At 38.0% G+C, this 25571-nt stretch overlaps 1 protein-coding gene across 13 annotated transcripts in view; it reads left to right on the top strand.

Moving 5' to 3' along the window:
• Window positions 1-25571, top strand: part of FOCAD (focadhesin) — a 324750-nt gene that overhangs the window by 242213 nt on the left and 56966 nt on the right. For all 13 annotated transcript variants that reach the window (XR_010322852.1, XM_064290441.1, XM_064290437.1 and 10 more), the window contains 11 exons: window positions 128-236; window positions 3190-3306; window positions 5771-6009; window positions 9192-9281; window positions 15790-15937; window positions 18329-18448; window positions 19485-19607; window positions 20071-20148; window positions 20801-20872; window positions 22386-22488; window positions 24375-24455. Coding sequence is in view for 12 of the 13 variants with exons in the window: in XM_064290441.1 (XP_064146511.1) it covers window positions 128-236; window positions 3190-3306; window positions 5771-6009; window positions 9192-9281; window positions 15790-15937; window positions 18329-18448; window positions 19485-19607; window positions 20071-20148; window positions 20801-20872; window positions 22386-22488; window positions 24375-24455 (1280 nt within the window). In the remaining variant the exon portion in view is untranslated. The remainder of the gene's footprint in view (window positions 1-127; window positions 237-3189; window positions 3307-5770; window positions 6010-9191; window positions 9282-15789; window positions 15938-18328; window positions 18449-19484; window positions 19608-20070; window positions 20149-20800; window positions 20873-22385; window positions 22489-24374; window positions 24456-25571) is intronic.

Below are 25571 nucleotides of genomic sequence, written 5' to 3'. Positions count from 1 at the left end.
GTGTTTATGAGGCTCACTGAAGGAATGGAAGTGCTTTGCCCTCATCTGCCCTCCCTATAATACCCACTTCTCTTCTCCTGTTCAATGCCCCAAAGTCCTTTCTTGGAATTTTTTTCTTTTTAAACAGGGACAGCCCAGTGGTCAAAGGGAATGCGCTGTTAGCCTTAAGCAGCCTTGCTCTTGTCGTATTCAAACACGAAGCCAGCCTCTCCTCAGACTCGGATGGGGCCTTGGAGGTGAGTTAAGGGTGATTTGGATTAGTTGGGCTTGGTTGTGTAACGTTTGAAAAGTGAGAAGTCTCTTTAAGCCTGGCTTTAGATGGCCTGGCCCTGGGTCTCCAAGGTTAGATTCTGTCATTACAGCACCAAGTTATGCTACTTGACGGGCCTTTATGCTGTGAGCCTTAGTGTCTTCCTGGCTTTTCTTCGCTGCTTTTCTGTTTTGCTTTCTCCATCACAGTTAAGCGGTCATTTCCATTTGAAGGTGCCAATTTTATGCAACAGGGATTGTCTTTTTGTGATTGCATCAGTGGTAACCAATCTTAGGAGGTTAACTAGGCTTACTGAAAGTGAACAATGCTGTCAAAAAATGATAAATAAGCAGTGTTTACTGACTGAAAAAAATTTGTACTTCGCATTTTAATTGTCGATGTCAATGACAAAGTGCCTATTCATTTTTGCAAGGCATTTATTTCTTAATTAAACATGTGGTGAGATGGCCAATGTTCATTTCCAGTGTATTTTTTCAGATAATTCATATCTGTCAAAATAAAAAGCCATGGATTTACTCTTACTTTAAGCCCCGTTATCTGGCAGCTATCATTATCTAGAGACAATATAGCTGAGCGGTTAAAAAACAGACTTTGGAATAGGAGATTCTTGTATTTAAATCCTAGTGCTTCCATTCTATGGCATATTGCTAGTAACTTTCCCTTTCAAACCCTGTTTTCTCATCTATAAAATGGGGTACAGACGCTGATAAGGCAGGATTATTTTAAAGATTAAATGTAAGGGGATTAGTGCCTTGGCTGATAGATGCTAAACACCCAGTAGATAGTAACCATTACCAGTAGCGGCAAGCAGCAGCATCTACATCATGGTATTAAACTCTTGTAAACTATCCTGAAGACAGAATTTTATGCTGGCTCATTAGAAAAGAGTATCTGCTTCCATGACTACAAAAAAAAAAGAAGTAAAATCATATGAAACATGATTGACAGTTATTTTAAAATAAAACTTACTTGCGTTCTTCTCAAACTGGGTTTGAGCCTTAATTTGTGGGCTTGCTACTTTTGCAGCAAAAAACGGGACTTTATTCAGTATTTTTCAGCTTGTCTCTGTCCTCTTAGAGTGTCTTATGGGCTATCTGTACTTAGCTCTTTTCCCCGGTGGGATTTTTTGGTTGCAAGCAAAGAAAATAATTCTGACTAATTTAAATGAAAAAGAAACTGAAAGGATATGGAATCTGGAAGTTCGTGGAATTAAAGGCAAAGATTAAAAACCAGGTTTTAGAAAAAATAGGAACAAAGGCAACCTGGAGAGTCCAAGCAACAGGTACAGACCACCCCTACCAGGACTAGATTTTCTTGAGTCATTTACTGTCCTTGCATCGCTCACTCAAGGGGGCCTATGCCCATCCTTGGCAAGTAGCTTAACTGAAGGTTTAACCAAGCTTCTAATAGTGGAGGAGAGAGAGTTCCCCAAAGGGTAATATTACCAGTAAATAAGAGAATAGGTGCTGTGTGGCAAAAATCGCAAAAAAGGGGAAGAGACCAAAGGGTTATTGCATGAAGGGTAAGAATATAGTTACCATATGAAAAGATTAACTTTAAACCCAGAATCTTATTTTAATAATGGGAAAGATGAAAACATTTTTTAAAGAGGACTACTTTAGCAGAGGCAACATGCTCAGTAGATCTAAACCTAAAAAGTTAACTCCCCTCTCTAGGGTCCCTTTACTTTTGTGATATTTATGCCGAGCTAAAAAAAAAAAAAAAAACCAGTTGTACAGAGCCCTAGTTGGTGCATATGGTTAGCATTTTCAGCCCCTAACCCAAAGATTGTTGGTTGGAATCTACCCAAAGGTGCCTTGAAAGAAATGCCTAACAATCTACTTTAGAAAAATCAGCCATTGAAAACTCTGTGGAGCACTATTCTGACACAAATTGGATCACGAGTTAGAATCAACTCAACAAAAACCGATTTACCAGTTGTACGGTAATAACTGGGGGCCTAACTCAGAGTTTTAAAGTTCATGTTCTTTCGCTCTTCATTATTTTTCCCCTTTTGTTCAATGCTGTAACACACAGAACACAACACATTGAGAAGCCTCCAGCCCAAAGGTCTTGATGACCTTGCCTGTGGCTATCAGTCAACACAAACTCAAGACCAGATTATTTTATTAGAGTTGAAGTTTTGAAACTTCATTCAAGTCTGCATGTGACCAAAAACTAAAGATCTTAAGAAGAAGCCCTTGTTTGAGTCCAGGAATTAATCCCAAGGAGAGACTCAACACTGCACTGGCCTCGTTAGTTTGTACCACCTGAACTTTACCATGTGAGTTAGCAAATGCTTTGGCCATCCATGGTCATGAATGATTTTTAAGACCAAATTCTACTTTTAACAAGTAAGGCTTTGTTGTTGTTTTGCTTTTGCTTTCTCTTTTCTTTTCCAAACTCAAGATCATTTATGTTTTCATACCTAATTTTTCAAATAGAGAGGCAGATGTCACGATTCTTGAATGATGACTATATGGTAATAGTAACCAGAAATGCTAGAGATGTTGATCAAAGTTTTGTAGGCTGCTTTATTGCTTCCTTTGTGAAACAAGAGGTCATAGAATTGAGAAGATTAGAATTGCATTCTCTACACACATCTTCCTTTAACCTCTACATTATTCTTACTATAATTCACTGAACTCAGGAGAACTCTGAAGGGCTCTTGGATATGGTCTGCAGCCTCATCCTCTCACATCTGCTAAGGCTTGTATAAGAGGTAAATCTTATTCCTGATGGGACACAGGTGACAATATGTATTTGCCAAATAACCATTTAGCTCATGTCATCTTAACATGTGAAGTTTACTTTTTGGTGATAACACTGCATTATTTAATATAGAAGAGGGTTACACACATAATGTTTAGGTATATTTTGTTTTTCCATTATCATCTCATGTTTTTCTTCATCTGCAGATTCAACCTAACTTCCTTTCAGTAAACGAGTGGGTTTCCATGGTGCTTGATACCCTTCTGGTCATTGTGGATAGTCATTACCAACCCAGAGGACGACTTTTCTCCTCGTTTTATTATGTAAGTCAGAGCAATAAAAAAAAAGCTCAGAAAACTCAAGGGTTGACTCTTTCCATACCAATTGTTCCAATGAAATTCTATGATATAGTATAATGATTTTCAGCCTGTCTGTATGTTAGACTTATCTGGGGAACATTAAATATATGTATATACATATATATATGTGTATATATAAAAGAAATACTTAACTGTGGCTTCACCTCCTATTTAATTGGTTGGAGATGGGCCCTGGGCATCAGCATTTCGAAAGCTCTCTAGGTTATTCTAGCGTTCAGTCACAGTTAAGAGCTGCAGCTGTGCTAGAATGAACATTGGCTGGAGAGTGGAAACCACAAGTTTCTAGTTAGTCTTGTCATTTTGGGCTGTGTGGCAAGGGGCAATTCATTTAATCTCGTTGTACCTTTGTTTCCTTATTTGTAAAATGAGGGGATTGAATTATATTATCTGTAGTGTTGGTAGCTCTAGCATCACATTTTATTAGTTTTGTGGCTGTTGGTCTGATACTGAACCCTGCTCATACTTATTTTTTTTACCTATAAAATGAAGGTAAAAATTAATGCTTTGCCCACTTTATCATGGATTGTGAGGACCTCGTTGTATAATTCAAATAGGAATGTTTTAAAAATGGTGAAATACTCTGTAAATAATAAAGGAATATAGTTGTTGATACTTAAAAAGCACCAGTTACTTAATCATTGTTTTTGTTCATGCTTATTTATATCTTCAGATTTGAAGTAAAACAAAAGGGCGTGTTTTTGTTTAAGTTTCATTTTTTCCTTTATTGGTTGTGGTGCATGCTTTATTTTTGTACCCACATGGAATTATTTTAGTTTTTACCCTATCACTATCCATTGCTTAGGGAATTATAGGGATCATGGGACAATCAGCTGAGTGGCAGAGGATTATACTTGATTTGAATAAAAATATAGCACAGATCCTGAACTGTTGCTAAGATCACAAAGTTAGCCTGAAACCCCATTGCCTTAGGTCTTCTCTGTACAACAGTTTGTGTGCCTCTGTCCCGTGCCCTCAGAGGACCTGGTATGTATTCATCGGGGCAGGGCGGGGTCAGGGTGGCTGGAGCTAGATTTTTAACCATACATTAGGAAAAAAATAAATTACAGGACAATGCAGTATTAAACTGGAAAGTAGATTTTTCCCAAAGAAGTTAATTTCTTTATGATGATTAGCTTTCTGTCAGAAGTGTTATTTTTTTTTAATGATAGATGAAAAAACCTGTTTAGAAGCTTAAATGGAAGTCTTTGCAATAACTCTCTGGTTCAGGTATTCACCAGGACAGGGTACTGTAGATTTCTAATAGTGCTGCTTAGTTCTTATAAACCAATAAAAATAATCACCTTACTAGCCAGCTCAGGGTTGCCTCTTAGCTTTGTGGTTTTACATTATTATACTTGCCAAAGCCCTATTTCAAAAGTCATTTCCTTTATTTCCAGTGTTGTAACATTTGTCAGCATAACAATGCTGTATTAACTTAAAGTATAAGTTAGCACATTTGCTTTTATAGTTATAGTGCTAAAGCTTAGAGAACAAATGAGCATAGAATTAAAAACACTTTTTAATGTGCTGTGACTGCAAGGGACAACACAGCCTTCATGGTGTGTCTGAAAATTTGCAGTGGATAATAGCGAGGAATGATAAACTGCCTTTCTTCTCCTCTTGAGACATATTTATAAATGTATATAATGTCTGGTAGAGCTTTCTAACATGGAATTCTTATAGAAGTTGTTCATGTTCAACCACCCTGTCGTTTTATTAGGGCTATTATTCATTTCTTTACCTGTAATTACATATAGGAAGGAGCATATACGTTCTCCATTTCATTTTGAATAGCCAGTTATTGCTTTGTAACCAGAGGCTTTTAGGATTTCAACTTCCTTTTTAATTAAAAGGAATTAGCCCCCATAGGAAATAATCCATCTACAGGGACGCATTCCTACCAAAAATTTTGGGAGGTCTGCCAGTAGATCCCTACACTAAACTTACACTCTTCCCTCAATACGAAACTTAAGCTTTATTATTATTATTATTTTCTTTTTCTTGCCCTCCTGGAAAACTCCTGGCTTTCTAGAATCATGTTTATAATGTGGCCTAGTGATTTGCCCAAACTTGGATAGCTTCACTTTGGATTTTTCAGTGTATATACATGTGGGCTTTTGAAAACACTGAAACTGTTTCAGCCTTTATAGTAAGGGAATTGGCACCCTTTAAATTTGCTTTTCAAATTTAAAAGGACGTGATTGTTTAGTAGCAAATTATTTCAATAAAATTCTATCCTATAGACAAACACTTAAAGAAATAGATTTTTTTAAATTATTCTTTTGGTTAGCGGGGTTGGGTCTAAGAGAAGCTTGTATTGTTGTCTTGTGCTTTTGTGATAGGCATGCTTCCTTCATGTTTTAAACAAAGGGCTATCCCCCTGTTTTCTTTCTTTGGCATGTCCTAGAAATCCTATTCCGGTGAAAACACAGCTAGTGCCATTGCCCGTTCTGCTGCCGCCACGGCTTTGTCTCTCCTCGTGCCAGTTTTCATTATCTCTTGCAAAGAGAAGGTTGAGGAAATCCTGAACATGCTGACTGCCAGGTTACCTGGGAAACCAAGTGCTGATGAGTCTCAAGCCGTGCAAATCCACATGGGCCTTGCTTTGGGGATGTTTCTCTCTCGTTTGTGTGAGGAGAAACTCAGGTACGCTTATTAAAATATTCTTGCTTTACCTCTTTGTGATTTAGGTGAAGGACTCTACACACATAAACAACATACGTAAACATTATAACTGAGAATATGTGGTGGCTAAAGTTTTTGAGATGGGCAAGTTGATCCTCTTTTCTCCTTTATGGGCAAATTTGCCACCCATTGATGTATTAAAGTGATTGATTACTTGCAAATCGTTTTATGCTTAGATGAAACCCTGGCTACATCTATGTAATAGATGTGAGGAAAAGTCTAATCTTATGGGTCTGTAAGTAAAGAAAAGCTGCTTTTTTTGGTTTGTACAGTATGGAAATAATTACTGATTCTTTACTGATAGCACTGTAAAATGGGAGGAAAGGATTGGGGTATCCTTTGTGCCTGAGGGATGTTGGGAGTCACTGAATCACCTGAGAACTGTATGTACCCACTTTTAAATATTGCTTTTGTCCTGTGCCCTGGCTACATTTTTATAATCCTTAAAGAGCCTTAAGCTGTGCATATTATAGTATGTGCTTTATTCAGTTTGATTGCTCATTTTTGGACTGCTAGCTTTACCCTTGAATGAAGCTAATGGAATATCAAAGGCCCAGGTGGAAAATTCCACTAAATAGGGAAATTTTCTTGTGTATGAATCTACTTTAGTTTTTGGTTCATATTGTTTATTGTTGATTTGACAACAAACCGTAGAATTTTACAAATCCAGACTGATTGTAGTGTGGTACAACACGATTATTTGGGTATCATGAATATTTGGATGACTCTGACTTGGAGTTTAGCCCCATTTTCCTGCGCTGGAAATAGATCGTAGGGAGAGGCATCCTGTTGTGAAGTTAGATATCCTTAAACTTCCCTGATGGGGAGAAATTAGCTGTCCAAAGGCAAGACCTGGTGTGGATGTAGATAAACTGGATGACAGTCTGCTATACTTAGATTTTCAGTTTGAAACCAGTGGTTAAGATTGTATTTGTAACTTACATAGTTTTGCACTAACACCAATATGTGAAACCTGTCTGGGAATTACTATTGATCTGGGGCAATACTACCTTTCAGATGATCATTTCAGCTTTTGGAAACATCTGTCAGATGATTGGGATGGTTAGCTTAGTGTTTGCGATCATCAACAAACTGTGTCCAGAATATTCGTTTTGTTCACTTCACCAGCATGAATACATATAAGCCTGGCTGTGAACTTGAACAAAACATTTTGCTTGTGAATTGACTTATATATCTGGTGTGTGTGATCAAACACTAAGTGTTTTTAAAGACTTAAAACTCGAAGGTGGTTTTTTTCCTCTTTGCTTTTCTCTTTACCATCTGTGTTCGTGTTCTTTCTTTAGTATTTTTTCAAGCAACATGTTTTACAACTAAAAATGAGCCATGGCATCTTAATTCCAGGCAACCCATTTCATCCTAGCCTGTCCTCAGCTCCTTTCTAGGTTAAGATGCTGATGGTTTTAGGGCTGACAAGCTTATTTAATCACAGTGCCTGGAAAAACCTATGGTGATTCACCTGAAGCACTGGTTCCTAGATTGCCTTCCACTCCATCTATCTTACTTGACCTTTCACCTGCAGGAAACCCTGGGGAAGGACACCAAGAGGTTCTTCCCATAGGGATTTGAAATACTTGCCTTTTGGCACTACTAAATATTTTACCAGATAATGACAATGTCACCAGATAATGATATTTTGAAGAACGTTTCCATTTTTCTAAAATAAAGATAAGTGTTTTGAGGGCTTTTGATTCTGAATAGTTAATGACATCAAATAAGTGGCCCAAAATGACTCTTCAGAGGAAGAGGATTAGGACAATATGTTGGTTCTCAGAGAGAGAAGAATCAGCTTATGGAAGAGAATTACAGCAGTCTTTATGGTTGTTGTTATTGCTCGAGCTAATCTTTATGAAAAAGTCTTCTGAATTTAAATTCCAATCTAGAATTTATTCAGAAAATATATTATTCCAAAGCTGCTTGGCTTCTGCCACAACCCCCAGAAGATACTAGTAGAATTTCTTTAGCATTTGTTTAGGATATTTAAGTATATTTTACTTCAGAGAACAACTATAATAAGACTTGCTTAGTTAAAGCTGTATGTGATATGTGTGTTTCTCTCATTGCAAAATGTAATCCTTCACCCCAAGAATAAACCACTGGAGTCTTGGTCTGGGAAGATGTTATTTAAAGTGCTCTCTGGCTGGTTGGAATTCCTGGGGTTGCATTCCACTTAGCAGAGTCTGAAGTAGCCTGAGAGTTGAGATGTAGGAACCCCTTGATCATAAAATGTTGATGATGGAGTTCACAACTCTGCCTGCAAACACAGTCATAGAACTGCCTTTTAAGTTTTATTTTCTCGTGCAGGTCTTAATTCTCACCAAGACAATTGTAGAAACCACACCAATTGCTGCATAAAACCAGAAGAATGTAGAGTTAGGGATTCTTTCTTTCTGTCCTTCTTTCCTAATGTAAGTAAAGGAATGGAACTTATAACTTCCATAATTCGGACGTGAAATCAGAAGTGACAGTCTTTGCAAGGAAGAGGTTTGGGAGGATCATTGATAACATCACCTTAAAAACTAAAAAACCAAACCCATTGCCATCCAGTAGATCCCAACTCATAATGACCCTATAGGACAGAGTAGAACTTCCCCTATAGAGTTTATAAGGCTGTAAATCTTTACAGAAGCAGACTGCCACATCTTTCTCCTGCAGAGTGGCTGGTAGGTTCGAACCACCAGCATTTCAGTTAGCAGTTGAGTGCTTTAACCCATGTACCAACAGGGCTCCTTAACATCACCTTAGTTGGGTTGTAAATATTCTAAAGAAAAATCACTTTTGCTTTTTTAAATCTACTTATTTATGTAGAATTCCAGCTTTAGTTATTATATTTCAGTGATTTAAAAATTGAAGGGGCTGAGAAAAAGCAAAAGTAGGAAGTCTTAGAGTTTAGTAGTTGGCAAATGATAACAATGTTCAGAAACCCAATTGTTGAATAAGTTCTCGGACTCGGTTTCTTTATAAACAAAATAAGTATATTATGAATTGTTACGTTTTTGTTATTTTTTAAATGTTGGTATTTCCTGGGGAATATTGAGAGGAAAATATCATGTATTAAGTGTTTGGGACTGTTGAGGTATTTTAAATGATTTACATTTTCCCTTGGTCTTCACCCTGATCCTCAGCGATATATCTGGCCAACAGATGAAGCTTCTGATGATGAAGTCTTTGGATGCTCTGGAAAATTGCTGCTTCGATCCCAGTCTTGAATACAAGTATGTTGCTTCCATTTCCTCTCTAGCAGATACTTAGAAACTGGTTCTTACTCTGCCATAAATCTTATAAGCTATGGTGCAATATTTCTGAGACCTGTCCTAGAGTTCCTTTGCCAAGAGTTTTCAGTAATAATAAAAAACCTGTAATGAAAACCTTCACTTGTCCCAAAAACCACATTTCAGTTATGGACAGTTTACTTAAATACAGCACCCAAAAAGTGTTATTTTGTGACTAAATCTTTATGTTCTTAAGACCTTAGTTCTGTCTTGTACTTGATCATATGGGATGTACAGCAGAACCTAGATGTATGGCTTAATCTTTGTAAAGATCTGTTGAAAACATTCTCTGAATTTGATTGGACTGAGACAAACCTTGGCCCATGATGTAGCTTTCCTGGTGAAATCTGAATGGCTGAGGAATCAAAACAGAAGTAAACAGGTTACACCAGGAGTTTCCAACCTCCTCATTATTAATAGATTTTTTTTTTTCTTACAGACCTCATGCTTTTTAAAAATTTTGTATATGAAACCAAATATCTTAATGTAATTTACATTATTTTCTCATTCTACTAATGAGAGGTATAACGATATGAAAAGGAATAATCTAAAATAGTGCTAACTGGATTTCTTTAGTGAGACATTTAATGTTTCAATTAGCCTTGTCACTTGTTTGGGTAAATATATGGTTTTGTTAGGCTTTCTGAAATTTTGACAACACTGAGGACCACTGTTGTACCTTTTTGGACTTCCATATATTAGGGAATCTCAGGTTTGGATCCTCTAGGGTTCGTTGTTAACTATGAAACAACAGATTAAAAGCAGTAACCTCCAATTTATTAAACTCATTTACCTTTTGCTATTGTGGACACTGTTCAAATATTAGTTAAATCAGTGCTTACATTCCTGGCTTTTAGGAGCTTATGATATAAAGCTACATTCATACCATGTAGTCTGTTAGGTTCAGACTAACAAAAGTGTAAATGGTAGGTGTAGCTGCAAGTGTCAAATATTTCATCATGAGTAAATAAAATCAATTGTACACTTACTTATTGGTGGAGTTTATGTGATCTTCTTTCAGATGCAGGTTAAGTTTGGATAGGAGCCATTGATACTCAGCCAGTTTATCAAGAAACACTTCAGTGATGAAGTGGCATCGTTTTTTTTTTTTTTTTTCTTTTATTGTTATGTGACCCTAATTGCAACCGCTATAATGTGACAGCACACTCTTACTTTCCACCCCGGGTTTCCCCTGTCTGTTCAACCAGCTCCTAGCCTTTTCTGCCTTCTCCTTCTGCCTCTGGACAGGAGCTGCCCATTTAGTCTCATGTATCCTCTTGAACTAAAAAGTACACTCTTCATGAGTGTTATTTTATGATTCATAGGCCAGTCGAATCTTTGTCTGAAGAGTCAGCTTTGGGAATGGTTTTAGTTCTGGATTAACACAAATAGGGGCCATGTCTCCTGGGGTCTCTCCAGTCTCAGTCAGACCATTAAGTCTGGCCTTTTTATGTGAATTTCAGTTCTGCACCCTGCTGACTGTTGTGTTTCCTGTTGGGGTGGTCACTGGTGATAGCTGGGCACCATTTAGTTCTTCTGGTCTCAGGATGACAGAGTCTCTGGTTTATGTGGCCCTTTTGTCTCTTGGGCAAATATTTTCCTTGTGTCTTTGGTGTTCTTTGTTCTCCTTTGCTGCAGGTAGATGAAGTGACATCGTAAGAGTGTGGTTTAAATATGTGAAAATAAAGAGTTTGGTGGCATAGTTGAAGTCTCTGGAATATAGAAAATAATTCATGAAAGAATAGGGCCATTTAGCGGAGGGTTGAAATTTGGGGCCTAATCCATATTATTAATGCTGCTCCCTTTTAAAACCAAGGAATAAGATTGTTTCTGTTAAACACACACACACACACAACACACACCTGTCTTTCTTCCTCCTACCTCTCCCACAGAGATGTTCATCATCTCTGTAGCTCGGGGTGTTGTAAAGTTGGGGAAAATTTTGCAATTAAGGTGCTGTGATTTCCAACCAGTTGGAGCAGTCAGGAGTGCCTTTTGTGGATTATCACCGTTAGTTTGCAGGAAAATTGTTTGAATGTAAGGAGGACCAAAGAGGTGGTGGGGTGTTGGGGGTGGGGGACAAGTAACTGACTTATCCATAGTATGAATATTCAGGGACTTAAAAAACCTCATATGCCAAAGAATATTTAACTTTAAGTTTTACCTTCTTTCTTGATTCTTACCTTTCTAATGCATACCTGGGTGAGGTAAGGGTGAGCCTAGATAGATGAGTGGTCCTGCAGGGGAAAGTATAATAGGGCCATCAGAAATTTTCTGTCCATTTAGGGAAATCTTGCTAGTCTCTCAGCCCAGTTGAAAGCTCAGGTCCTTCAGGAACCCCACCCTCTCTCCTCCCCAAAACCCCGTTATTGCTACAGTTGGGGAAATTCAGCACTTTGTCATTCCTGATGCTTGGTGGATGTTAGTCCTTGTGTACATCTCTCTTTTGTTTCAGGTTCGACTGTTTACTGAGAAGCCTCATACTATGTTAGGCATTTTCACAACTGTTTTTCATGTAATTTAGTCCTTATCACAACCTAAATACTGTTACCAAACCAAGTGTCATCATTACTTTGGTTTACAGATAAAGAAAATGAGTCTCAAAGACTAGGAGACTTGTTCAAGGTCACACCCTTAGTAAGTGGCAGAGCTAGGGTGAACTAGGTCATCTGACTTCAAAGCCATTTTTCTTTTTTCGTAGTACCGTGTAGAGGACACATGTCGATAGAAAACAAAGCGATTTGATGCTTGACAGTGTGGTGTTTATTTATTTGACATGTGTTCCCACCATAAGGAAACAAAAAAAATTTTTTTCTTCTGCCTTTCTAAATAGACCCAGGCATGATGACTGGCTCCTGGCATAAAGTATTATTCCCTTGTCTAATGAGATTGCAAGAGTCTAGAGCAATCCTCTCTCCAGTGAAATAGTGGAAGCGTTACCAGGAGGTAGTTAATAGATCTGGGAGCGTGCTACTTCAAGTGATAGAATTCACCCAGAGCAAATTCACCACGCTTCCTTGATTTAATGGACGTGTCCCTGCTGGGGGAACCAAGCACCTGGGCTGAGCCTGTTGGCGGTCCCATAACTTACATTTTGCTGCCATCTAGTGGATAGCTCATGGCACCATTGCAACCCTCACAGCCCTAACTATCCATCAGTGACCTGAGCTTTGGTTAATTACTATTGAGCTTTTATAAATACGGTAACATTTGTATAGCACTTTGTAAAGGGCAAAGCGCTATACAAATGTTAACTCTTATTAGAAGTAACTATCAGATGGCCTAGTACTTAATCTGCTTGATAGCTTACAATAAACAAAAGAAGCCAAGATTCATCTCTGGTTAATTTTAGAAAAGTATATCATTATATCTCAATATAGCAATACACATATCAGGATTTGCATAGTCTCAGAATTTATTTTTGCCAATGATATTTTAATATACTTGAATGAGAAGCTTAAATAAATGATGATATAATAGGGTGTTTTATAGTTTTAAAACTCATATTTTCTATCATTTGTTAACATTGTCATAGGAAATTTATGTTAGCAATTCCAAAACCTCAAATTAATACCTAATATTATAATTTATGTTTTTATTTCATTTTTCTGAGACACCAACGCTCAACTCTTTGTTGTTTTCAACGGACAGAAAGATGTGAAAGCTACCTCTGCCCAAGCTCTTAGTTTGGAGTTGGCAGACATGTCAAAGAAAGGCTAGAACAACGTAAATGTGTAGAAAATGCTTAGCTGAGTATCTGGAGAAATCTTTACGACTTACGGCAAAATAAATACGTTAAAATGCAGGGGATTCAGAAATCAGACGGAAACATCAAGGAATAGAGCTTTAGCACTACCTTATTGGTACATGCTGGACAATCGAGACAAAGGAGGAAGAAACCGTTTAGAAGGACAGTCGATGCATACACTCTAGCATATTTTACATTAGCACACGTATGTGCGTACATGTTATATATTTACGTATTACAAGTCAATTAACTACCTTTGTAGTAATGAATAGAATAGTGAACGGTGACCTTGCCCAAGAATAATTATATACCGTAGTGATTTTGAGGTAAACATGGACTAGAAACCCAAATGTGTTTTCCTAAGTGTTTGTACCAGTATGCCTTGGGATGGTAGAGGAGGACCTTCAGTCCAGGGGATTGAGATTTTTGAGTGCCCAGAATTGCCAAGAAAGCAAAACATAAATACATGCGTATTTATTTAGAAAGATGAGCCCCAAGAATCGCTTGAGTTTTGAACAGGAATTCTTTTTCCACATAGATTCCAACATCCCTCTTTCTTAAATTAGCTTGGTAAGAAATAGAAATCGAATTTTCTTGACTGAATCTTGAATAATAAGTTCAGTGAATTTTACCACTCATAAATTTTGCCTCCAACTAAATAGAAGAATAAAGGCTTGTTTTTATTTTCTGAAGATCTTCTCTCTGCTTTAAACCCTCTTGAAATTCTGCAATTGGTCAGTTCTTCAGCATTCATCAAATATTGGTTGAGTGCCGCCTATATGTGTCAAGTGGTATGCTAGATGCCATGATACCATGGAGGGGAAAACACAGAGCTTTTAGACAGGTGAGGGAGATAGTAATCAATCAGTCCCCCCAAACCATCCTCACCAGAGTTCGTAATTAAAATTGTATGAAGTAAAACTAGTACTGGGTGCTGTGGGAGAATATGAAAGATGTTTCCTGGTGGGCCAGGGAAGATGTCCCTGGGAAAGGGACTTTTTGAGATCGTAAGGATAAGTACCTGTTACACAGGCAAAGAGAGAGCAAAAGTCAGATTTGCCAAAATCAAATTTTGTCTGTGTCTTTGCTGTAATTCTGTCAAAGTTTTATGTATGTCAATATAGAAAGATAGCCCAAAAAAAACTTCTCTTATAGATCCTAAATTAAAACAAAGGCTTTAAATTTGCACTAAGTAAGCAGCTAACTGCTTTTCCTCTTTGGGAAATGTGATTTGTCTCAAAGGCGTGCAGTGTTCAGATGTGAGATGCTGATTAAACTGGTTGAAAATGCATTATGCTAGTTGAGCTTGTTTTTAAGTTCACGTTAAGCTGTAACAGCAGTTCTGCCTGACTAATGATGGATTATGACTGCAGTAGCTTCTTTACAAAGCATTTTCAAATGCCAGATTGTTATGCAATAGAAACTAGAAATACACACTTGAGATATGGGGCTTTCTTTTAGGCATTCTATCATGGCATCACACGGACCACCAAGAGTGGCCTTGGGCTTGGCAATGGAGCAGAAGGCTGGGAATCCAGCACTCGCTTGTTCTGACCGTGCTCTGCTGGAAACTCCCTGGGTGACCTTGAGCAAATCCTGTAGCCTCGCCATCCACTTGGGTGTCTCATGTCAGATATGGATGCCCTATTTTCTCCGAGGTGTTGGGGGAAGTAACTAAGACATTCATAAAACTATGTGAAGGTTCTTGATGTCAGCCAAGAGGATAGATGCTATTTGAGAGCAAAATGACATAACATGTAAGCGTTTAAAATATGCTGTTGGAGAAATGCCTGGAATGTCTTCTTAAGCAACAGATAACATGATGAGAGGCAAGCCAAACCAAAGAGAGAGGGTGATTTCTGAAAAACTCATCATTTTTTCAATTTTAAACAAAAAAAAAAAATTTTTTTTTTTTTTTTTTAAATTACCTCAAACTGAATGATCTTACCATACTGGCTTAAAGTTTTCTGAGAGAACAGTTCTTTCCTTTAAATGAATATGTATCTTTTCAGGAGAATTGGGGAGCAAAGCCCTGGATTCCAATTGAATGGTCATGTGGAGTAACTTGACAAGCCCGTCATTTGTCCATTTTCTCTTCTGACCCAGTGGTACTCTGAGGGATCAGAGGGGTGAGCAGGATTAGTGTCATCCACAGAGGAATACCCAGTTTCTTTAAGAAAGAAGTTCCACTTGTTAAAGTTGACTAGGAAACATGAAGCACTTAGCAGTACCCCGTTGTTGTGTGTTGAATTTACCTTCCCTGTTATAAGTCCAGTGTCCTCAGCTGTTGTTCCTGAAATGTAGCCTTTTTTTTCCTCTTTATAAAGTTAAATCATAGTGCACTCATCATGGGAGACTGTAGCATTTCCATAAGTTTAGAAATAGAGCTGATTTTACTTCACTTTTATGTCTCCTTTCCTCACCGTAGAGTTTAAGCCAAACTACTTCATGTTTTTGTTTTTCCCTAATGGGTACACAGCTGGAGCAGAGGCAATGGACACCTATTTTGATACAGTTCTCTTCTTGAGGGGAGAGGGGAGTCTACCTGTGACGGTTATGGGGCACACCTGTATACTAGGCAGCAGCATTTGAATCCAGCCACCTAACCTCAGGTGTCAGAGCACAATGGACTCTCGTGGTAAATGAAGAGGGATTACAAGATTTTCTTGTGGTTCTAACACATCTTCTTTTTTGGCATCCAAGCACGGGCTGTATACTGGGAGTTGGACTTGTGCTGTGTCTCATGAGCCACGGCAGCCAAATGGAGTCCCGGGTCCACGTGGCAGCATCCCTTCGAAAGCTCTCTACTTACCTAGATGACAGTGGGAGCCAGAGCAGAACGTTTCAGGAGGTAGGTGGTAGAGGTTATGTTTTTCTTCCCTTTGCTGTCTCTTGTTTTCCTGATGCTGTTTTATTTTCTACTTCTTATGTTTTAGTAACCATGTAAATTAAATTCTTCCTCAATTTCAACTGGCATAAGGAGAAAATCTGAGTGGCATACAACCTATATTAGATCATAAGGCTTTCAAATTCTGCAGCTATTTAAATCGACTTAGACGTAAATGTGGCGTATAAGATGAGAGCCTTTGGTGAATACAAAACCCTAAGTCAGCATCACTAGAAGGTACTTTTGAGGAAAAGCTGCCATTTCTGGAGGAAGGTTGAATGGCGATTTTCAGAATTTTGTTCAAGCCAAGTGTAACTTTAGAAAATGGCCTGGGATAATTTTAAGATACTACAGATAAAAAAGGTGTGTTTTTGGGTTTTTTTTTTAATGAAAAATTATTAAGGAATTTTCATTTACTGTGCTTAATGAAAAGGTTTTTCTGTAATGATGCAAAAATATGCAGCATTGCAGTGCGTGGGACGTAATCCATGTGTGTTGATGCCTAGATGGAAGGTTTTAGGCATGTGTCGTAACCATCTCCATTTTGCCCAGGTGAAACCAAAATGTCTGTGCTGTTCTTTGGGAGGAGCAGGGGGTGACCTCGTGGCCTAGCCAGATTCTCCCTCTCATTAGAGCAGATTCTATTTTATCCCCGTCTGCCCACCAGCTATTGATGAGTACATAATGGTGGCTGTGTCTCCCTGCTCAGTTCTCTGCGTTCAGCAACAGGATTTGTTGAATTGGTGAATTTCTTTGGGACACAGAGGGTTGAAGTTGCAAGACATGCCTTGCATTTCCATTTTTAAAGTGGTATAGAGCACGATTTAAAAGTATATATATTTTTTAAGCCAGAGGGGAGATTTTCCAAACAGACAAGCAATTTGACTAGTAAACGAAAGCAAAGCTTTTACAATTGAAGCATCTGTCTGCCTTGATGTTTTGATTTATAAGGCCAAAAGCAAACAGTTTTTTTAAATTATTTTTATTTTTTATCCCTTCTGAAATTTCATTACCCAATTCCTACCTTAGAAACCGCTTATATTTGTCAGGTTGTATAAACCGGTGCTACCAGTTGAAAAGTTTCCACTCTGTCTTAACAGCATCCTTGTAAGGGAGGGTTTTATCATGAAAATGTGAGGTAGCAAGGGAGGGATGGTAAACTTGATTTGCAAAAACTGAGGCTCAAATAGGTTGAGTGACTTGCCCAAAGTTACTTAGCCAATAAACAGTTTGAGAGATACGCTGAGTCTTTCTCCACTCCTGGTATTCTTATTTATTTATTCATTTATGTATTTATTCGCTTATTAAATTCTCACAACAGTGCTGTGAAGTAAGTAGTATTATCCCATTTTGCACAATTTATCGGACTCTAAGACTCAAGTTCCTGTTCCATTATGCTTTACTGCTTCTAGTGTTATTGTTCTTAGTTGCTGTCGAGTCAGCTCCAACTCATGGCAACTCTATGTACAACAGAGCAGAACGTTGCCAGGTCTTGCACCATCTTCATGATTGTTGATATGCTTGACTCCCTTGTTGCGGTCACTGTATATTTTGAGTGCCTTCCAACCTAGGGGGCTCATCTTCCAGCACTATTTTGGACAGTGTTCTATTGTAATTCATAGAGTTTTCCTTGGATATTTTTGAAAGTAGACCACCAGGTCCTCCTTCCTAGTCTGTCTTAGTCTGCAAGCTCTGCTGAAACCTGTCCACCTTAGGTGACCCTGCTGGTGTTTGAAATACTGGTAGCATAGCTTCCAGAATCATAGCAGCATTCAAGCTACCAAAGGTCCACAAACTGACAGATGGGTGATGAACTGCTTCTCCAAGGAAACCTAGAATGTAGTAGCAGTGTTTCACTTCCACTTTGTATTTCTTCTCCTGCTTGGCCTTGCATAGGGGTACATGGCACTGATGCTAAAAATCTGTTTTTGCTGTTGATAGATGCTGTGTTCCAACACGATGTGGGAGGAAACTTTTTTGATTTAAGAGTCTGAAGACCTGAGTCTGAATCCACCCTTTGTCGCTTGCTAGCTATGTACTTGAGCCTCAGAGTGCCTATCTGTAAAGTTGGAATAACAATACCCATCTCATGACCTTGTTATGAAATAGAGTAATGTAAGTGAGGCAGCGAAACAGGGCCCAGTCTAACTCCCTTCTGAAGTTTCATTACCCGGTTTCTACCTTAGCAACCACGTATGTTTGTCATGTATAAACCAGTTTTTTTAGTAGTGGCAGATATATTGAATCCAATTCTTATCCTGGGGAGAAGTTTGACGGAGTATTTGTGTTGCCCACACTGTGTTCTTTTATTTTTCTTCATGAAGAAACATTTTTCTGCTGTATTTTTCTCCTCAGGTCCTTGCCTATACCCTTAGCTGTGTGTGTACGTCAGCATTCAGTGCTGGAATTATCGAGGCAGCAGAGGCTGAAGATATTATGAACAAACTTCGGCTGTTAGTAGAGAACAACCAGCAGGTTGGAATGCATGCCCTGATTATTTCTCTCTGTGGGTCTCATGCTGCTGATAAGTCCGATTTTGACTTACTCTGAATTAGATTATAATAGGTTATTTTTCTTGTCACAACTGAGAAACTTCTAACTATTCTGTCACAGCTATAGCCAACAGTCACAGATGTCTTTTTCTCTCCTTATACCCTAACTCCGCTGTAGACCTTTCTTTCTCTTTGCCTGAGAGTACTGAAAGCTTTTTACTCTCTTCAGCCATTGCTCTGTGTTCATAAAATCTTAAAACATGTGACTAGAGAATATAAGAGTTATATAAGGCTAGAGCCTTGAGTGACAAAGTTTGGAAAGAGGGACTCCAATAAGCTCAAACTTCAGCGAATTAAAGGCAGAGAATCTCGGCTCGTGACTGCATACGTAGAGGAAAATTTAAATAAGTATAAATTAAATTAAATACCCTTACAGTGTTGCCCCTGATTACACATGCTGTAGAATTTCCCCATTTGAATTTCTTTTTTATGTTTCTCCAAACTCTTAATCATTGGCCATAGTGAGTTAATGTAGGATTCACTGGTTTTAAGCATCTAACAGTTGTCACTGTTTTTGAATGGTTGTATCCCCATTCACTTACATTCACATTAAGTTTTGCAACACCAAAATGTAGAAGTTTGCGTGTACTCTATCCATTCCGGGAAGTTTTCTTTTTTGGGGAGCTGACTGGCCTTGTGTGGCCTAATTGCCTTGGTATTTTCACCCTAACCCCTTCTGAGAATTTGGATTGTTTAAGTTAAGTCACTCAATAGTGAAGTATTATTTTCCTAAAATAAACCACTCACTGAAGCTGGATTCCTTGCAATTAGACTCTGCATTTTCTGTTGCAAACTAGAGTATAGATAATAAAACATCTGCAAATCACCGATTGTCAGATGGCAGAAGAACTTGTCAGTAGGGAAGAGAGTCCCCAGAAGTGCTTGTATTGCTATGTATAAACATCCCTAATCTGTATCTTTTTTTTCTTTTTCTCGCCCTGTTCTTATGTATTTAACAGACTTCAGGTTTTGCCCTGGCATTAGGAAATATAGTTCATGGTTTGTCTGTGTGTGGACATGGAAAAGCTGAAGACTTGGGTAACAAACTGCTTCCCACCTGGATCAGAACTATTCTATCAGAGGTAGAGGCCACCTCCCGCATGTTATTTTATATTTATATAAAGGAAACAAAACTACTTTATTGGGCCATTTATAGGAGCTGCTAAGATACATTGCTCGACAATAAAATGACAAGCAATTTTGGGATGAAAGACACAGCTATCAAATGTACTTTTAATTCCTTAAAAATGATGCATCTTATCAACTGTAACAGCTCTTTAAATTTTGTCCATGCCTTAATTTTGAAACAACATTGTGCATTTTGAAAAATAAAAACAACAAATATCCATCTATGATACAACAGCCTTAATCTGTTAGTTTATTCGTCTGCTGCCATTTTTGGTTCAATTATACAGGTTATGTTACCCTCCTAGTTTAGTATCATTTTGACTCAATGGTCTGTTTCTCTGTGGTATTGTTAAGTTTTATAGAATCCAAACCCAATGACTCTTTCCCACTTGATGTATTCTGATGCTTTGTTTACAGGGCACTCCCACGATGCTTTGTCTAGCAGCTCTTCATGGCATGGTGGCCTTGGTAGGCTCTGAAGGGGATGTAATACAGGTAAAAAAAAAAAAAAATGAAAGAACTATCTGTTGAGGGAAAGAAGTCTAAATGTATACATAGCCACAGCAGAAGGAGAATACCCATTATCTTGGTATGCTAAGAACAGAAGAATATACGCTCACTGGAATGACTGTATTGGGCTTTTCAATGCCTTTCTATGTGAAAAATTGCTCTTGGCTGATAATTCTTTCTTTAGAGATTTGCTTCTTGTTTTATTTGGTTTGTAGGGATTAAACTTGGTCAACTTATGTATTTTCTTCAAAGTTCCCTGCCTGAGAGAAGGTGATTGAATGATAAGAAATTTCTAAAGCTATTCACAAGAATAACTCCATTTTGTATCTATAATGTTTAAATTTATATTTATGTATTAAAAATGTTTTCAGTGGATATATGTATGTGTATGTTACCAATAATTCAAAGAACTTCCTTTATCGATTCAGTAAAAGTTGACTGAATGCTACACTGGTATAGGGAATCAATGATAAGTAAAGCATGGGCCCTGCCCTTGAGGCGCTCACAGTTTATATTTTTGAAATATAAGTACATTATGATGAATTATTCCCTAGCTTAGATGATGATAGCTCATACACAGAAATTATTTATTTATTTTGGTGGGAGTGGTTGAGGATATGTCTCCTTATTCTTTTAGCTGAAGTCAGAAGCCATCCAGACCTCTCAATTTCAAGGCAGACTTAATGAAGTCATCAGAACCTTAACGCAGGTGAGAAGAGGAATTTAAAATCCTTGGATGGGAAAACAGATATCCCCTTTGCTGTTTTTGTTTTTGTTTTGTTTTTTCCTGTCTCACAATACATAATGTTTTGTCTGGAAAGTGAGGACTTACCTAGTTACACTGAGTTCACAGGGGTTTTGGGAGCAGCTTACAGTTGGCCCTGTGATCGCTGCACATGCAACCTCTGGAATAAAGAAAGCTGGCATTTTTCAGTTAAGTTAATATTGGCTCCCATTAAAAATTAAAACCTGATCCTGCAAGGAATGTCAGGCCCTTGGAACAAGGAAAAATAGAAGGTGATCCAAGGGTAAAGCAGATATCTAGGTACAGTGGTCAAGAGGCACTAGTTCAGATGTCACCCATAAAATTATTGGGGTGAATCATTGTCATAGTTACTCTTGCATGAATAATAAACATATTTATCTGCTGAGAAAGTTTTACTTTAAAAAAATGGTCATATTCATTGCATACAATATGAAAGTACAGATCGAAAGAAACTTAAAAATTTTACTGACATCCCAACTCAAAGAAACCACTACTAATTTTCGGTTGTATTTTTTTTTAAAGTTGGGATTCTTACTGTATATAAGACATTGTATCCTTTTCTTTCACTTAACATACTTGTCTTCATTCTTGTGAAATGTAGCTGATTATACCTAACAAATAAAGTAGTTTTAGTAATTCATATTTTCAAAAGCAAACATGAATCTCTGAATAAAAGGAAACTCTCTTCTGCATTATAAATATGAATATTATTTAAAAAAAAGAATCCTGCTGAAACTTAAGTTGCTATGCTTTGGGAGAGAAAGCTATAAATGCACAATATTATTGGAACCGTGCGTATTATGAATGATAAGATGGTAATAAAAAACCGTGGTTACCACTGAATTGACTCTGACTCATAGCAACCCTGTATGACAGAGTAGAACTGCCCCATCGGGTTTCCAAGGCTGTAATCTTTACAGAAGCAGAGTGCCACATCTTTCTCCTAGAGCAGCTAATAAGTTCAAACCACCGACCTTTCAGTTAGCAACTGAGTGCTTAACCATTGTGCCATCAGAGCTCCTTAGAGTGGTAATAGAACCTCATTATTTAAAGTAGAGAATAAAACTATATTCCTATTTTTATGGGTATTCTAGTTGTAACTATCACCTCTTTTCTGTTACATATTTTCATTTATCATTTTCTGAAAATTCCTTTGAGACCACCCTGACTGAGTGAAACCTAGTACCTTTTGCTGTGATCGAGCAGTTGATTGATTGCTTTGTTCATTGATTCAGCAAACACTTGTTGAACACCTATTATGTCCCAGGAGTAGTATACTAAAAAAAAATACTAGACACATGGTATTACGTCTTGTTATAGAGCTTCTCATTATCAGGCAAGCCACCACCTCATAAAATATTAGGTGACTTGCTACTGTAGAGTAGCCTTTTATTAAAGATATTAAAGGGAATTTTGATCTTACCATATCATTAAAATGTTAAATTTTTACTCATAGGTCATCAGTGTCTCTGGGATGATTGGCCTTCAGTCAAATGCAATCTGGCTTCTAGGACATCTTCATCTGTCTACTCTCTCCTCAAATCAAAGTAGAACCTCTGGTAAGATTAGAGTCAAAGAACACTAGAGCTGGAAGGAAGGATAGCTAACTCAGTACTGTGCACTTTGTTAAGAACATTAATCTTCACAACAACCCTAAGTGGGAGGTATTACTGTCCGTATTTTATGTCAGAGGTAAATGGGGTGTGGGGAACTTTTGTGACGTAACCAGGGACAGGTGGCACTAAGTGGTGACCATATAGCTTGAACACAAATCTGTTGGCCTCTGAAGCGCCTGCTCTTTTCCCTCCTCTTCTCTACCTCCTTTAGAAATCAGTTTGGACATCCAGGCTAACCTCCGTATTTTACAAATGAAGACCTTGAGGCTCAGAAAGATTACATGAATTACATACAGTTAGTGTAGTAAAAATTCCAGAAACTAGGAACCAGCTCCTTGAAGCTTGGGGCAGAGTTCTTTTGATTTTACTAGTTGGTTTGTATAGCATTCACATTTCATTAAAATCTCTTCATATACAACTAGAGTTTTTATGGCCCCTGCTTTTCAGAAAATAATGGGGTAAGTACATTTAAAGGTATGCACCTCCTTGGTCTTGGAATTGAAGTTCTAGGTCTTAATATAACAAGGCTTTTTTGTCTCTCTAGCTTTTTGATAAAAGCAATAAAAAAATTTGCAATTTCCACATGCTTAATTTGTTTTTACTTGCAGATTTTATGGGAAAGGTATCACTGTTAATACACTGGGAGCTACATCTGCTCCTTGATCTTCATAGAATTTTGACCCACTGGCTATCTTGGACCCAGGTCAAATAGGTTTAGGTACCAAAGATTCCTCATTAAAACCTGGTCTCACATATCCACTGACAGGTAGTCTAAGGACAGCATTAGTGTGAATGAGGGTCGCTACAATTACTGTTTCCTTCTCTTTCGATCACTCCTTACCTATAGAAATAGGACATTGTTCCACAGCCTTCCCAACACAATGAACTTTAGACAACTGGAAGCTGTCATGTTAAAATGGGAAAAAGAAAAAACAAAACAGAATCATATTGGAAAGCGTTGGTAATGCCAGTTTTGAAGGGCAGGGCTCTCACAGAGCCCTGCTGAAAATAGCATGTATATGTCAGCGTTTTGCATTGCTCTGTAGGCTTTTCATTGTTATGTTATAGGGTACACAGTCTGGCCCTCAGATCAGATAGTAGTGAATCATCTTACACCCAGGCTCTTCTGAGCAAAATGATCGTATGTCTGGAAAAGTACGGCTACTTGTTCCTGGTGGAATTTTCCAGTTGAGCCATTTATTGCAGTAGAAACCATCTCATGAGACAGTTATCCAGGACAGGGAGGAAGAGGATTTAGGAGACTCTCAGGACTTAACTAGCATAAATGTCACTGCTTCACCGTTCCAGGTCAGCAACCACATCTGGTTATTTGCACATGTTGGTCACTTAGAGGTCTCTGCCTTATGAAGTAAGAGACTGGCTGCTATTAATACTGGTTGTTGAATTTGCGTGGTTCATATATCTGATTTCAGCATGTCCCAAAGTGGCCTACGGAATGGTGGTCTCAGTGCAGAAGCCCAATCGACTCCTTGCTGACCCTGACAAGGTCACTAGATTGGGGCTCATTGATGTGACAACATGGAAAGAATTTTTTAACCACTTCAGTAAAGTTTTCACCCTCTCTGATTTTGCAGCCTCTATGAGGTTTGCCACCGTTTTTGATTTGCTTTCAGAGTCTCAGTGATTACTTCAAGGCCACTTACTTAATCTAATAGAATTATTTGCAGCCACATAGTATTGTGCCAAGGTTAATAGCATAAACATCTCCGCTTTGTCTCTAGGTTGGTATGGCAGCATGAGATCATTATCTTTCCTTCATTAGTCCTGCCAAGTTCACTGGTTAATTTGATCATTTGCTGTCTCCACAGTTCCTACAGACTATAGCTATTTGCCTGAAAGCAGTTTTATAAGAGCAGCCATCGGCTTCTTCGTTATGGGAGGAAAAAAAGGCAAGTGAGCACCTTTCTTGAGTTTTATCATTTTTTCTACATATTGTACAAGTTTGTGTGTCTTTAGCATACCTTTGTAGAATTAAGCAATACAGATCTGAAGTGGCGAATATCTTGTTTTGCTCTTCAAGCTACACCATCTTTGCAATAGAGATAACTAGGAGACTAACGGCAGAAAATGTTACATAAACATAACACTTTGTAGTCTCTTGGAAATCACTGTACCTGAGCTTGGATGGCTCTGTAAAGACTTTAATCATCCATTTGGCCGTTTCAGAAGTCTAAGTGTACATTACTTTTCTTATCAATTTCAACTGAGTGTGATCTAATAAGAGAAAACACACCTGGGGCAGTTTGTATCCCAGGCTCTGTCTTGGAAGCAGGTCTTCTCCCTGAACCTTGTATGAGTACTTGGTGTTGCTGGAATCACGGGCTCCGGTTCCTCTTTTTAGCTTGTGTTCTTTTTTTCTGCAAACATGTGTCTCTCTGTAACTCTGTGCTGCTGCCACCCATATTAGAGCACAGACAATTTGAAGACAGAGATTGAGTGCCTTTGTTTTTAACTGTAGCCAGAATGATGCCATGTAAGTTATTGAATAAATGCTCTTTAATGATACACATATACTATTCAGAGCTGTTGGGGGAAAATGGGTCAAAACTGAACACTGTCGTGGCTTGCTAGTATTATCCTTCCTCGGGCAGGTCACTTGGGGCAAAACCAGAGTCTGTATTACAGCAAGACCATCCCAATCTTAGAAAAAAAAAAGTTAAAGAAAATTAAAACAAAAAACTAGAAGTAATCTGGAAAGAGCGAGTTCAATTAATGAAGGTCACGGAAGAATACAGTCTTACATCGGAAGGAATGTCAGAGGTCACTTTGTCTGACCACTGGGTATGTGAATCCCTGGAGGTGTGTGAATCTAGTGATAAAATCAACAGAGCTTCTAGACTGTAGACTGCACTCATAGCCTAGAAACAAATTTCTGTAGTTTCTGGAGCTCTAGAAATTGTGCTGTTATCCTAGAGTCATGTGTTGGCATTATTTGCTTTTACATAGCCTCGGTGAAAACTGATACATGGCTTATATTGCCATGAATTAAATCTGTTTAAAATAGA

This window comes from Loxodonta africana, chromosome 9 (assembly GCF_030014295.1).
Source record: "Loxodonta africana isolate mLoxAfr1 chromosome 9, mLoxAfr1.hap2, whole genome shotgun sequence".
Classification (NCBI taxonomy): Eukaryota; Metazoa; Chordata; class Mammalia; order Proboscidea; family Elephantidae; genus Loxodonta; species Loxodonta africana.
Note: the sequence above shows the minus strand (reverse complement) of the source record. Positions and strands in the feature narration are given on the sequence as shown.